Source organism: Callorhinus ursinus, unplaced genomic scaffold, assembly GCF_003265705.2.
Source record: "Callorhinus ursinus isolate GAN/ISIS: 27379988/994484 unplaced genomic scaffold, GSC_fseal_2.0 scaffold13, whole genome shotgun sequence".
NCBI classification, from domain to species: Eukaryota; Metazoa; Chordata; class Mammalia; order Carnivora; family Otariidae; genus Callorhinus; species Callorhinus ursinus.
Genome location: NW_027397075.1, coordinates 23,086,211 through 23,101,310, shown reverse-complemented (window position 1 = coordinate 23,101,310; position 15,100 = coordinate 23,086,211). Strand labels below are relative to the sequence as shown.

The window sequence follows — 15,100 nt, the reverse complement described above, 5'->3', positions numbered from 1 at the left end:
ACGCTACCTCTGAGGTCACCCCTGGCGCTGTCCATGTGGTAAGAGACTGCTGTTGTTTCCACTGCTTCCCGACAACTGTGCAGTTGGAGAAGGGGCACCTAAGTCTAATCCCAGGAGCAAGGAGCCGGAAGCCGGCACTCAGGAAACAGGAACATGTACAGGGGACACTACTGTGGGGAGACCTTCCACAGCCTTGACTGACATGCCTGCAGAAAGGGCCAATCATTGCCAAAGATGATCCCACCCAATCCTGCCTTGCACATCTCATGAATGCATCTAATTGAGCCTAATTTGTATTCAGAACCCATGTTGCAAGGGAGTCGGGAGAGGGTACATTTTAGTTGTGTCACTTCTCTAACTTGTACAAGTGTGGCATGGAGATAAAATGAATTAATTCAGAGTCTCTGGCACTCCATTTACATAACAGGTGAATCATAGCTAGTTCTCCCCACCCGCCCTGGAACTGTGCACAAATCTTCCGAAGGGCGTTTATATTCTGATATGCTTATTTATGTCTGCCTTTCAAGGGTGTCATGTATATTCAACTTCCTTGAAAAAGTTACTCATGTCTCTAATAACCTGGCACACAGTACAGACCCAACAAGTGTTTATTAAATGAATACATGAGTAAATGAATTCTCTTCTTCGCTAGACTTTAGGTTCAAGGCGAGAGCTGTGTCTTACCCGATTTGGTATAACCAGCTCCCAGCACTGGACCCGGTCTATATTTGAGAAGAAAAGAAAGTGACTTAAATTGATATAAAATGGATGCTTTATTATTCTTTATATCCAATTGGAATGCCATTCTAACTCCTTTATACAAGATTACCATTTCTTTTGACAGATTCCACTTTAAATCTCATTTTATGTTCCTACCGCCACTTGCTCATTTGTAATTGGTGCTTCTATATTCCAAATATATTTCAAAAAGCTTTCCATGTATTAATTTATTTAACCTCATTCTGGGAGGTAGGGACTGTTATTGACCACAAAAATCCCTTAGGTATAATTATTGGAAACACAGTTAACTCTTGAACAGCATGTGTTTGAACTGTGTGGGTCCACTTATACACAGATTTTTTTCAATAAATACAGTATTGTCCTGTAAATGTATTCTCTCTTCCTTATAGTTTTCTTAATAACGTTTTCTTTTCTGTAGCTTACTTTATGGTAAGAATATAGTTGTAATATATAAAACATACAAAATGTGAGTTATATGGGCTATTTCTGTTATTGGTAGGGCTTCTAGTCAGCAGTAGGCTATCATTGGTTGAGCTTTCAGGGAGTCAAAAGTTAATGCTCAGATTTCCAGCTGTGGGAGGGCTTCTCCAGGGGTCAACTATATTCAGCTTAATGAAGTATGAACACCTGTGTAACTGCAGCCACTATCAAGAAATAGACCATTGTTTGCACCCCAGAAGCCCACCCTCTCCTCCCCCGCCAACTGCTCATTCCCAGTCACAACCCCCTTCCCCCTCAGAATATAACTACTCCCCCAGTATTCATATTTATCACTTCCTTGCTTTTCTTCAAATTGTTATCTCCTTAGTTTGTAGCAATGCACATTTGGAGTTCTCTAATTTTGAACTTTATATAAATGAAATAGTACCACAGAAATACTTCTGTGTTTCACTGTTCTATTGTTGTTGTTGTTGTTCAGTATTATGCTTGGGAGAGTTATCTGTGTGGTTGTGTGCAGCTCTAGTTCATTCAGTTTATTGCATATAGTATTGCATGGTTTTAATATTTATGAATAGTTTACCCATGCTACCCTTGAATGACACTTGAATGGTTTCTGTTTTGGCATATTATAAATAATGGTTCTAAGAACATTATTCTGCATCTTTTCTGGAGTCAGTGGTAAGTTGGTAAATATTTGATAATGACTCCTGACCTGGGGCAAACTTGTTCTGGCACATCACTGTCTGGAGCATTTGTGCATCTATTAGGGTGTATACCTAGGAGAGAATTGCTGGGTCAAGTGTATACTAAACTCTAGAAAATAATGTCAGGGGGCGCCTGGGTGGCTCAGTCGTTAAGCATCTGCCTTCGGCTCAGGTCATGATCCCAGGGTCCTGGGATCGAGCCCCGCATCGGGCTCCCTGTTCGGCAGGAAGCCTGCTTCTCCCTCTCCCACTCCCCCGCTTGTGTTCCCTCACTCGCTGTGTCTCTGTCAAATAAATAAATAAAATCTTTAAAAAAAAAAGAAAATAATGTCAAGATAACTTTCCAAAGTGACTGTACCCATTTACCCTCTTCCAGCAGTGTGTGACAGTACCCTTTACTCCACATCTTTGCAAACAATGTGATATTTCCAGTCATTTTCTTTTTATCATTTCTTGGTATCTCATGGTGGTTTTAATTCACATTTTCCTGATGTTAATAAGGTTGACTTCTTATCATATGGTTGTTGACTACTTAAATACCCTCTTTTGGGAATTTCTTTTCAAATTTCTTGCCAAATTTTCTCTTGGGATATCTGACTTTTCTTATTGATTTATAATTGTTTATGTGTTCAATGTTTGAGTGCTTTAGTTGGTTATGTATGTTACAAATATTTTCTCTCATTCAGAGGACTTCCCTTTTCTTTTTTTTAAAAATAAATCCCAGATATTTTTGAAAAAAATTATTTTTATTGAAATGTTAACATACAGTATTATATTAGTTTCAGGTATACAATATAATGATTTGACAATTCTATACATTACTCAGTGCTCATCACAATAAGTGTACTTTTAATCCCCTTTACCTATTTCACTCATCCCCCTACCATTGCCCCTCTGACAATCACCAGTTTGTTTTCTGTATTTAAGTCTGTTTTTTTCTGTTTGTCTCTTTTTTCTTCATTTGTTTTTTAACATTTTGTTTCTTAAGTTCTGCAACCCAAGTGTCTACCCATAGATGAATGGATAAAGAAGACACATCCACACACATACACACACACTGGAATATTACTCATAAAAAGGAATGAGATCTTGCCATTTGCAACAGCATACACAGACTTAGAGAGGATACTGCTAAGTGAAATAAGTCAGAGAGATAAAGACAAATGCCATATGACTTCACTCATATGTGGAATTTAAGAAACAAAACAAACAAAACCCTTCTTTTTTTTAGTGATTACTTTCAATTAATAGAAGCACATTCTTTTAATGGATTCAATTATTTTTTTCACTATCTTTAGTATTTTGTTTGTTTAAAAACTATCTTCTTGGGGTAACTGGGTGGCTCAGTTAAGCTCTGTCTCATGATTTCAGCTCAGGTCATGATCTTGGCTCAGGTCATGATCTCAGGGTCATGAGATGGAGCCCCATTTTGGGCTCCATACTGGGCATGGAGCCTGCTTAGGATTCTCTCTTCCTCTGCCCCCTCCCCTGCCTTGTGTTTTCTCTCTCCCTCAAAAAAAGTATCTTCTTATCATGAGATTCTGAATTATATTTCTCTCTCTCTCCATATATATATAGGATATGTATATATCCTATATTACTCTCCAAAAATGTTGCTTTTCAACCTTGGGTCTAGAATTGATTTTTGGAGTAAAGTGGAGGTCTGGATGAGCATTTGATTGTTCCAGCACCATTTATTAAAGAGAGCTATTCTCTCCAAACTGCTCTGCCATGTCACATTTGTAATAAATCAAGTATCAATAGATAAGTGACCCAATCTTTGGGTCTTCTGCTCTTTTCTGTTATTTTATTTGTTTATCCATACAACAATATATTGACCCACTTTAAATGAATACTGCTATCTAGTGGAACAATTTCTCTCATACTATTCTTCTTCAAGTGTGTTTTAGCTTATTTTTGCCTGTATATTTCTCTGTGGACTTACAAATTAGCTGATCAAGACATACAAAGAAACTTGGGAAGTCAGCTAGGATTACATTGAATTTATAGATCAATTTATGGACAATTAACATTTCTAAAATATTGTGTTTTCAATCGAGGGAGGTGGTATATCTTTCAATTTATTCAGATCATTTAAAATTTCTCTTAAAAACATTTATAGTTTCCTACAGAGAAATTTTGCTTAGCTTTTGTGAAATTTATTCCTACGTATATGATATATCTGATGTTTAAATTTTGTGTTTGTTGATGGTACTAATACAAATGAATTTTTATTATGACCATGAATCCATAGATCTTGCTAAACTCACTAATCTAATAATTTATCAATTTATAGTTTTTTTCTATGCATACAAGTATATCATTTGTAAGTAAGATGTGGAGTTAGTAAAATTCAAGGCTAAAGTCACAGTCCTCCAGACTGCTAAGTCTGCTCAAGACTTTTTTTTTTATAGATTTATTTTTTTAATTTAATTTAATTTTATTATGATATGTTAGTCACCATACAATACATCATTAGTTTTTGATGTAGTGATCCGTGATTCATTGTTTTCATAGAATACCCAATGCTCCATGCAGTATGTGCCCTCCTTAATATTCATCACTGGGCTAACTCATCCCCCCAGCCCCTCTCCCCTCTAAAACCCTGTTTGTTTCTTGGAGTCCATAGTCTTTCATGGTTCGTCTCCCCCTCCGATTTCTCCCCCTTCATTTTTCCCTTCCTTCTCCTAATGTCCTCCATGCTATTCCTTATGTTCCAGAAATAAGTGAAACCATGTGATAATTGACTTCCTCTGCTTGACTTATTTCACTTAGCATAATCTCCTCCAGTCCCCTCCATGTTGCCGTAAAAGTTGGGTATGCATCCTCTCTAATGGCTGAGTAATATTCCATTGTATATATGGACCACATCTTCTTTATCCACTCATCTGCCCAAGACTTCTGACACCAAGTGCAAGTTGAGGGGTTTCCCAGAAGCAACTGCAGATTTGAAACTTTGTTAGAAAGACTCAGAACTCTATTATAGTGACAGTCGTGTTTATTATGGGGAAAGGATACAAGTTAAAACCATTTAGGGAGGGCGCCTGGGTGGTTCAGTTGGTTAAGCGACGGCCTTCGGCTCAGATCATGATCCTGGAGTCCCTGGATCGAGTCCCACATCGGGCTCCCTGCTCAGTGGGGAGTCTGCTTCTCCCTCTGGCCCTCCCCCCTCTCATGTGCTCTCTCTCTCTCACTCTCTCTCTCAAATAAATAAATAAAATCTTTAAAAAAACATTTAGGGATAAGACACATAGGTCAGAGCCTGGGAAGGTGTGGAGCTTCATATTGTCCTCTCCCTGTGGAGCCGTGGATGACATTACCTCTTCCTGGCCTTATGGGTGAAAATATGCAGAATATTCCCAACCAGGGAAGCTCACCTGAGCTTCTGTGTCCAGAACTTTTGCTGGGGCTTCATTGCATAGGCATGATTGATTGAATCTCCAGGGATGGGAATGATATGACATAGCCCAAGGGGTCCACCAAGAATCACCTCATTAGTACAAACTATCCTGTGGGATCTGAGGGGATCACCATGAATAACAAAGAGACTCCTTCCTCCCACTCAGGAAATTCCAAGTGTTTAGAGGTTACCTCTGGGGTCTGGGCAAAGGCCAGCCCTCTCTTTACAGGACAAATTCCTTTACAACATGATTGTTTTTTCTTTCTTACCCATCTTTATTCATGTTTCTTTTCCTTTCTTTCTTTTCTTTTTTCTTCTTCTTCTTTTTTTTTTTTTTTTGATATACTGCACTGGGTATGAATTCAGTATATTGTAGAACAGTGCTAATCGTGGGTATTAGTGTTTTGTTCTTAATCTCAAAGGGGGTGTTTTCAACATCATCTTTAAAGTTAATGTTTGGTGTAAGGTTGTTGTTGTTGTTTTTAAAGAGATATTCTATATAAGATAAGGAAATGTTTCTTCTAAGTTTGTTAAGAATAGGGACTTTTGTCAAAAACAAAATGAAATTTTTTCACTTTATCTGCATCTGATGAGATAGTCATATAATTTTCCTTTATTCTGTCAATATAGAGAATTACACTGATTTATTTTCTAATACCAAAACCCATGCATTAATGGAATAAATACAACTTGGTCACGCTTTATCCTTCTTATATGTTACTAAATTCTGTTTGCTGACTTTTCCATTTCATTCACATATAAATTTTTTCTGAAAATTTTCTGAAATTCTTGTAATATCCCTGCTGGGTTTTGGCATCAAAATTATGCTGGCTTCAAAATACAAGTTTGAGAGTGTTCTCTCTTTTTTTTTTTTCTGGGAGACTTTGTGTATCATTGACATTATTTATTCCTTAAATGTTTGGCAGAATTTCCTAGTGAAATTATCTGGACCAAATTTCAGTTATGGATTCAGTGTCTTTAATCATTATAGGAATACACAGGCTTTCTATTTCCTTTTACGACATTTCTGTTAGGTTAGTGCTTTTCTATGCATATTTATTACTTTTAATTAAAGTTTCAAATGCATTGGCATAAAGCTGTTCATAATATCATGTTACTATTTTTCAATGATTCCATAATCTATAGTTATATGCCCTAGGTTAACGGTTATTTTCTCTCACCATTTTGAAGATGGCATTTCATTATCTTCTACCAACAACTTTTTTAGTTGGGAAGTCAAGTGACAGTGGTTGCTTTTTTTAATACAATCTGAACTTTTTCTCTAGCTTCTTTAAAGATTTTCTTTTTAACATTGTTGTACTTCAGCTTTACTGTGATGTATTTAGTGTGTGCGTGTGTTCATGTGTGTATGTGAATTCTTTTTGTCTTCTTATGCATCACTCTGGATATTTTCTTTTGACTCAAATCCCAGCCTATTAATTCTCTCTTCGGGCATGTACAATCTGCTATTAAACCCCACCCATTAAGTTTTTAAGCTTCTGTTATTGTATTTTCTAATTTTAAAGTTTCTACTTGGTTTTTTTTCAAATCTATGTCACTTTTTATTGTTTTTAGTTCTTGGCTAACATTATCTACCTAGACAAGAACATATTAAGTATAGTTAAAATCTGTGAAATATGGTTATGATATCTGGAGCCCCAGTGGTTCTTTTCCCTTTTCCCCCCATATTTGTGCGTATGTGTGTGTGTGTGTGTGTGTGTGTATGTGTGTGTGTTTTACTGTGTCTGGTTATGTTTTGTTGTGTTCCACATATAGTTATTGGAATTTTATTTGTAAGAAAAATTTAAGGTCTAGGATAAATGGAGGTTTGGTTTACTTACAGTTCAGGTAGTTACTCTAAATTACCTGGTCTGCTATTGCTGGAAGAGGAAGTTCTAGAAGGATCTCTGAAAGGCACAGTTATAATCATGCCATTCCTCTCTTCAAATCTTTTCAATGGCTACCCATGGAACTTAGAATAAAATCTAAATTCTGTTCATAGTTAAAATAACTTCTTCAACCTCATTACATTTTCAGTTTCTTTCCTGATTCAAGGAGCATGTTTTTGTTTCCAGAGCAAGCCAAGCTTTCTCCTCCCTCTGCCTAGAATACTCATCCTTGACTCTGATGGCTTATTCTAGCTCATCCTTTAGTACTCAGTGAAAGATGACTTCTTCAGTGAGGCCAAGGGGAAACCTGACCTAACTAAACTAGCTCGTCCAACCTTAACTTATTCTCTATCACACTGTTTATTTCTTTGATAACACCAAGATTGGTAATGATTTGATTATTATTATTTTTTACTTATTTATTATCTTTCCCCCACCATTAGAATGTATACTTTGAGAACTGGGACTATTTCTCCAGTAGCTAGCATAAAGCCTCACACAAAGCAGTTATTCAGTAAATAGAAGTTTAAAATTCATCCCTTATCCAAATCCTGATGCTGAATATGTTTTAGAATTCAGAATTTTCCCTACTTAAAAGAGTAATATGACTTATAGACCACATGTTGTATAACAACCCCAGTAGTGTCTGGGATAGCTCCCATAATTAAACAAATTAATGTTTTTGCAGTAAAACATATAAATACTAACCATAAGTGGAATAATTTGACTATAAGTCCCTTATGTCAGTTCAAATTAGATTCTACTATGCAAATTTTAAAAATATGGTTTTCAGAGCTGATCCTTGGAAGCCCAAATGCATGTAGAGCCATAGAAATTTAGAACTGGGAAGAATCCTAATAGCCTTTTTTTTCTTCTCCAGTTTTAATGATGAGGAAAATTAAGACACAGAGATATCAGATAACCTTCCAAAGGTCATAGAGCTAGTTTCCCCAAAGTGCTGACCTTCAGTTTGATGTCTTCCTTGCTATACCATAATTAAAAAAAAAGGAAATAGAAGATAATTTTATTTCAAACTTTAACACTAAAACAAACATCTTTCTTGGTATTCCTTCCAATCTTGAAATTGTAAAATGTGTATTGACTTTCTCATGATCGATGAATAATTTTTTTGATCACCCAAAAGCATGAGTTTCTTAGTAGATGGTGATAATGAAGGAGAAGAAATGACCTTGCACCAAATGTACTAACTATATGAAGGATACACATACAAAAGGGTAACAAATGGGAGTTAGCAAGTGAATCTTTTTAATGGATAATAATAAATGCTACAATGTTATTGATTTTGTAAAGAAAAAATCGTGAAGAGCCAATAGTGAAGTTAGAGTTGGTAAATTGAAATATCTGTAGGATTCTATGGATTCTCTCCTCTTTCAAAATGGGAAAAGGGCTTTCAGTTCTATTCCTCATTATCTCATATAACAAATGATACTCTACAATTGGTGCACAATGACTGACATTTACTTTAGCTATTGAGAATCACGTCATTATTAGTAGTGGGCATATCAAATACTACGTTATCATCATTAAGTGAAAATTCTACAATTACCTAGCAAACAGAGCATGTTTTTGTAAAGATAAAAATGCATCTCAATTTATTTTAAAATTTCAGAACCCATCGTTGTTCAGGGAAAGATGTTAAAGTTAAACTTGAAATCACATTTAATGGCATGAACATAGGGTTATAACCTCTTAATGAGTAGTGGCAGTCATAGGACAATTGAAATACGAATACCACATAGACTGCAAATTATTTTTCTCTTAGATCCCTTAGAGGCAGAGAATTCTTTGAAGGTAGGGTACCACATAGTGACGGGAGGTGACCGCAGCAACTGTTCATAGGAAGATGTTGCCAGAAATGAGCAGCAGAATTTCAGAATGACATTACAATTAAAACAGAAAAGTGCATGCAATTGTGTCTTACAAGCACACTCTAATTTCTTTTCAAAATAACCATGAGATTTGCCAGAGTCCTCGGGCATGGGCAGTATGTATTTGCTTGCATGGAGGGCTAGTTTCCTGGAACATAAAATTTCACATTTTTATAAGTATAACCGGAGACATAGATTCAGTCTCCCCAATGAGCCATAGGAACAAGAAACAGTAGAAGGAAAGCTCATACTACAGGCAATTTGGCTCATGCTGTACATCTAATCTAAGCGTAATTCCTATCTTTTCTTTTTTTTGGGGGGGGGAGTGTCATTTATTGGTCTTTTACATGAAAACAAAATGAAGTGGGGAGAACAGGAAAGGAGCAGCCAGCTGCTTCGATTTCTCGAGCCGGAATGGGGCCGCTGGCTTCACAACAGGAATCCAGGTCCCCACAGCAACAGGGCGGGTGCCACTGGACCGGGAGTGGCTTAGTGAAGCATCCTTTCTACTAAGTCTTATCCCCAAGCTAAGCGGACATAAGCTTGCAGTGGAGAGTGACACTGGAATACGTGGGCACAGAGAGGAGGTGACATGCAGCAAGGCGACAGCAGGGCAAGCAGCGTGGGCCAGGCAAGGCAGGGGGGCGGGATCAGTTCACGAAGAGCGAGCGGGTGAACTCCACGTAGTCGAAGGCGGTGGGGAGTTCATGGCCCTTGCCGTCCACGTAGGGCTTCATGTAGGAGACGCAGTAGTCAGCTTGTTCCCGAGTCAGGTTCTGGTACAGCTCCTCCTTGGTCATGTAGGGCTTTCCCTTGGAGCTCAGGGCCCGGAAGGCGCTCTCGATCTCCTCGCTGGATTTGACATTCTCCGTTTCACGGCTGATCATGAAGGCCATGTATTCTTGCAGGGAGACGTGGCCGTCCCTGTTTGGATCCACGGTGTCTAGGATTGCCTCGAACTCGGGGTCGCGTTCTCCGTCCTCCACCATGGGCAGGTCATAACCCAGGGAGCGCAGGCAGGACTTGAACTCCTGGTGGTTCAGCCGGCCCGACTTGTCCTTGTCGAAGTGTTTAAACATCCTGCTGAATTCTTTGAGGGCCTCCTCAGTCACTCCGGTTGTGTTCCTGGCCTGGATCTGCTGCTCCAGGTTGTGTTGCATGCGCATGCCCAGCTGGTCGAGCTGGTCCCACTGCTGGGCCAGGCCCACAGTGCTGTGCTCTGTGTACTTGTTGTCCAGGATCAGGGCCTCCTCCATGGCCGCCCCCAGGTCCTCAGTCTTCTTGAGCTGACTTCTCATGGCTCGAATCTCCTGGTGCTTGCGTTTGGTAGCTTCGAGCTGGGATTTCAAGGTCCCAGATTCTTCCACCATGCAGGACCCATCGAGGAGATACGTTCTGGTTTCCTGGATCCATTGGTGGAATGCGTTGGCGTGCTGGGCGAACTCCTGGCGCAGCTTGTCGTTCTCCTCCTGCCGGCGCTGCTCCTTCTGCAGCTCCAGCTCCCACTCCTTGATGATCTTCTGCAGGTTCCTCCACGTCTCCTCCAGGGCCTCCATGGTGAACCAGGTGTAGGGGTTGGAGGCCACCCGGAAGCTCTTGATCTGGTGATCCAGCTCGGGCAGCTGGCTGAAGTCGGCCTGGGCTGAGCTGAGGGACGAGTGGAAGGCGTCGTGGGCCTCGCGCAAAGCTCTGATCTCCTCCAGGGAGTTGCAACGCACGGGATCGGTCAGATCTTCTTCGGCGTTTTCAAACCAGCTGTTGAAGGCAGAGGCCTTTTTGGCGAACGTCAGGAAGAGGTTAAGAGGTTAAGAGATTAGATTACATGTAATCTAAGCGTAATTCCTATCTTTTCTTAATGGAATTTGATTTTGTTACACAAAATCCAGAAAAGCATAAAGTGAAGTTATCAATGTTTACATTCCAGATTTTTCTATACATATATTTGTGATTTTTAAATAACCTTTATTATACCAAGCAAAGAGTTCTGAGGCTTCTTTTTCATTTAAATCATGTGGGCACCCTTCCATGTCAGTAAATATTTTTAAGCATAATTTAGTGCCTGAAAAGCAATAATATATTGTTTGCTAGACCCAGCCATGTGCTAAGCATGTTAAATTCTTTTTAAATTGTATCATCATAATAACCGTAAGAAGTCGGTATTATTATCCTCACTAGATAGCTGAAGAAATCAAAGTCTAGCTTAAGTAATATATCCAAGTCCACATATCTAGATAGTGAGAGAAACAGAATAGATACCTGGGCACTCAGACTCCAAGAATTTATGCCCTAATTCGTATCACTCAGCTTTGCCTTTGTGTGCCCGATCCATCATATATTTAACCTTTTCCTGTTGTTAGGCCTCTAAATGTATCTCTTTTCTTTCTTCTATACTTCTCCCCCACCTTCTTTCTGCAATAAACAGCTCTTTGATGAGCATTTCTGCTTCAGAATCTTGGCACGTGATCTCAAAGATGAAGTGACTGTGAGTAGCAACTGCTCCCCAGATATCCGGGATTTGCTGTCCCCCCAATGCTGACCCTTTGTGGGTCAGCAGTTCATGTGACAAGTTCTGGTCAGTGGGTCACGAGCAGACGTGATCTATGTCTCTGAGTGGACAAAGCATGTTCTTCACGAGCTGTCTTCCCTGCTGGTAAAGCTGGCCTGCTGCATGGAGCCCCCAACAGCCTGGGTTCCCGAGTGACTGCACAGCTCAGCACACCTGGTTCCCATTGATCTGTTTTGAACCTGAAGCTCCAAGAACAAAACAAAAACATCTTTATATTGTCACTGAGCTATTGGTTTTAAAATAATACTCCATACAGTGGGAAAAAATTATATCCATTTACCTTCCAACTCAGTAATGCAATTTCTAGGATTCTTCCCCAGTGGCAAAAGAAGAAAAGAAAAGAAATAATGTATGCACAAGGCAATTAATTGTAGAGAAAATGACTTCTGAATATTTTTGAACAAATACACATGAAGAGCATTACTTCATCTTGTGCTTTTGGGGCGTTGCTCTGTTCTCTGTTGAAAAATGAAGATACTACCTACTGACTTTGGAGTGATTTCCTGTGATACTTGTGTTTATTTGCTTGTTCCTGCACCTTCGCACATACATGCTCACATCTCCCTGATTTGGAGGGAGGTCAAAGCCGTTCCCTATGTTCACACACTGATGTTCAGATGACATCAAGGCTAGATGCATAAGAAGTATCCTGAGATATCTGTGGGGAACGCAGGCTGTATCATTAGGAACCCGGGGGTGCACGATGGTTTGAAGATAAAACGTGTCAGAGAAGCATTTGTCCAAAGTGCTTTCATGTGAAGGCTCAGTCAGCTGCATGCAAAGGGGAGTGTGGGGCAAGTTAAAAGGCTTACCTGAGGAGTTAAAATGCTTACGAGGATGAGAGAGAGTGGAGGACTGTGGGTCTGGGTTGTTAACACAGAGTAAGATCCTTTTAGGTTTTCCATACACAGCGCGTAGTATTTTAATTTCCTCAAGGGATTTAGTTTCATTTGTATTTGAGAGAGTGCAATTTTGCAAGATTTCTTTCCTTTTCCCCCTTTGGGTAAATATTCAGGGCTGCTACCTTCCCCCTGAACCTCCTAAAAGATAAAGTGCTTTTCATGTTTTCTCTCAAGGTCTCACTCAATGAAGTCTCCGCAGAAATGGAAATCTATAATGACACCCACTTCCTAACAGTGTGTGTGTCTCTGAGCATTTTTCAGTGAACTGCTTTCAGGAGCCGGTCCCACATCAGCGCCCACGCCTCGGCCTCGTACCCCATTCAGAAGGCAACCTGTGGCTGCTGCACAGAATTGGAACGTGGCAGGTGTGATGAGAATGCCTAATGGACCCAGAGCAGCCAGATGCGGTGGAAGGAGGATCGACAAATCGAAGCATTGCCCGGCTGTGGCAGTGCGGGGGGGCAGGTTGTGAGCAGGGAGTCCCTGCCCCACACAGGTAGTGGGGCTGGAGCACGACCCAAAGCATGGTGAGCTCTCTGCGGCTGAGCCCAGGCCAGGACACTGCTCAGTGCCCCAGCTGTTTATTGCTCCTCTCGTCATGGGTCAAGCTGGCAGCCCAACTGGTAAGCACAGGGCAAACATCAAGACGCAGAACATAAACAGGAAGGATGCTAGCACACATTTGTAATAAACATGCACGACACTAGTCAGTGCTAGCCATGGAAAGTGCGTCCAGATGTCAATGGACCAAAGAGGGAAATGGGTATAGGAGGGGCAATCAGCAGAGACTTGTGGCAAGAGAGACAAGGAAAGAGAAGCTTAACCGGTGGACCCTTGAATGGCGTGGGGGCCGGTGCTCTCCCAGCGGGGATAGAAAGGGTGTCAGGCAAGGCTGTGTCTCTCTGGCCCTGCCATGTTTCTGGCCAATCTCATGATGTGCATATAGGGGAGGAAGCCACCAGGCTAGTGCTGGGTGACCCAGAGGTCCTGGGCCATTCCCAGGTTTGAAGCCCAACCTATGGGAATGTCATCCACAGTGATGGGGAAATGAAAAAGGAAGAGGTGGTAATGAGCATCATTTGGACCTATTGCTTTCACCTTGCCAGGGAACATTCCACTAGAGACGATTGTGAAGTGTGTAGGAAAAAGTCAATGGTGAGAGATCTGAGCTGGAGCAACCCCAGAGAGCTCCTTAGGAGAAAGATCTGCAGCCACAGGATGGTTCTTGATCCCAGAAAAGAAACAGTTTTTCCAAAGGAAGAAAACCAGTGAAGGAAGGAAGTACAGGGGGGAGAGATGATCGGGACTGGAGAGGGCCCCAGTGTTCATAGGTGCAGACAGGGCTGTGTTGGGGCAGATGAGCTTGTTGTCAGCAGAGATGGACAATCTGGAGGCAAATCTGCTATTTCCCACCAAGCCTCTGTTTCCTCATTGGTCCGATGGATAATGATAATAATAATGATAATAATAATAATAAGTACTTCATAGAGTTTGGGGAAAGAAGCTAGGATGATAAACGAAAAACACCACAGTGCCTGGAATATAGTGAGCCCTCAATAAATAGCTATTTATTTATTAGAACAAAAAAATAGAAATAAAAATAGTAGTCAATGGTATTCTTTTAAAACATAGAGGGGAGATTAGATGTGAAAAGGAGAATTCTGGGTAAGGCTAAATGCAGGGTTGAAGATATAGGAATAAATTAACAGGTTTTGGAAGGAGCCAAGGAACTTTCATATATACATTCTGTCTCTCATATATACATTCTATGGTTCATCAGATATATGTGTCTTAAAACCCCTTGAAAACATTCTGTCTTGTATCAAAAGGAGAAATATTTTTCTATGCTTTTTTCTATATCCAATCTTCCAACCAAGCTTAATGGGAGAGGCTGATTTTCTCCAGTTGACTGCACACTGCACACTTCGCATTCCCAATGACTTCAAGACTACTTTATGATTGAGAAGAGGAGTCTTGGGATAGATATATTGCAGTATTCCCAGGAAAATGTTTTTCTGCGCACGTGGGTGGATCCCGGGCCCTATTCTGTTCTTGACTCTGTCCTAGAATCATATTCTTTACCCACACAGTGCCACTGGAATGTGCTCCCGAACACTTTGGCACAGATAATGCCCCTTTCTTGCTTTGAGTGGGCTACTCGCTACTCTGATTCGTGGTTACCTGGAGTTTCTGTCACCTACTGGAAGAAAATGTTGGAGCTAACATAAAAAGAAGTAAGTTTGAATGCTGGACCTACAGTTTATGAGCTTGGTTAAGTTAATTAAACAAGGAGGTCATTAAATGAGGTGGACTTAGGGGCACCTGGGTGACTCAGTTGGTTAAGTGGCTGCCTTCAGCTCAGGTCATCCGGGAGTCCCAGGATCAAGGCTTGCATTGGGCTTCCCCTTCAGTGAGGAGTCTGCTTCTTCCTCTGCCCCTCCCCACCCCACTCATGTACTCTTTCTCTCATTCTCTCTCAAATAAATAGATAAAATCTTAAAAAAAAATGAGGTGAGTTTAATGCCTTAGTAGGCTATGTAAACAAACCAAAGCCTGTGTGTAATACCT

General features: G+C 40.4%; 1 protein-coding gene across 1 annotated transcript; it reads right to left on the bottom strand.

Annotated features, from left to right (window-relative positions):
* Positions 1 to 9,377: 9,377 nt before the first annotated feature.
* Positions 9,378 to 10,863, bottom strand: LOC112828814 (spectrin alpha chain, non-erythrocytic 1; the record flags this gene model as incomplete). Its single annotated transcript, XM_025878058.2, has 1 exon — positions 9,378 to 10,863. A coding segment is annotated over one exon (1,149 nt), but the record flags the coding sequence as incomplete, so codon positions are not given.
* Positions 10,864 to 15,100: the final 4,237 nt, after the last annotated feature.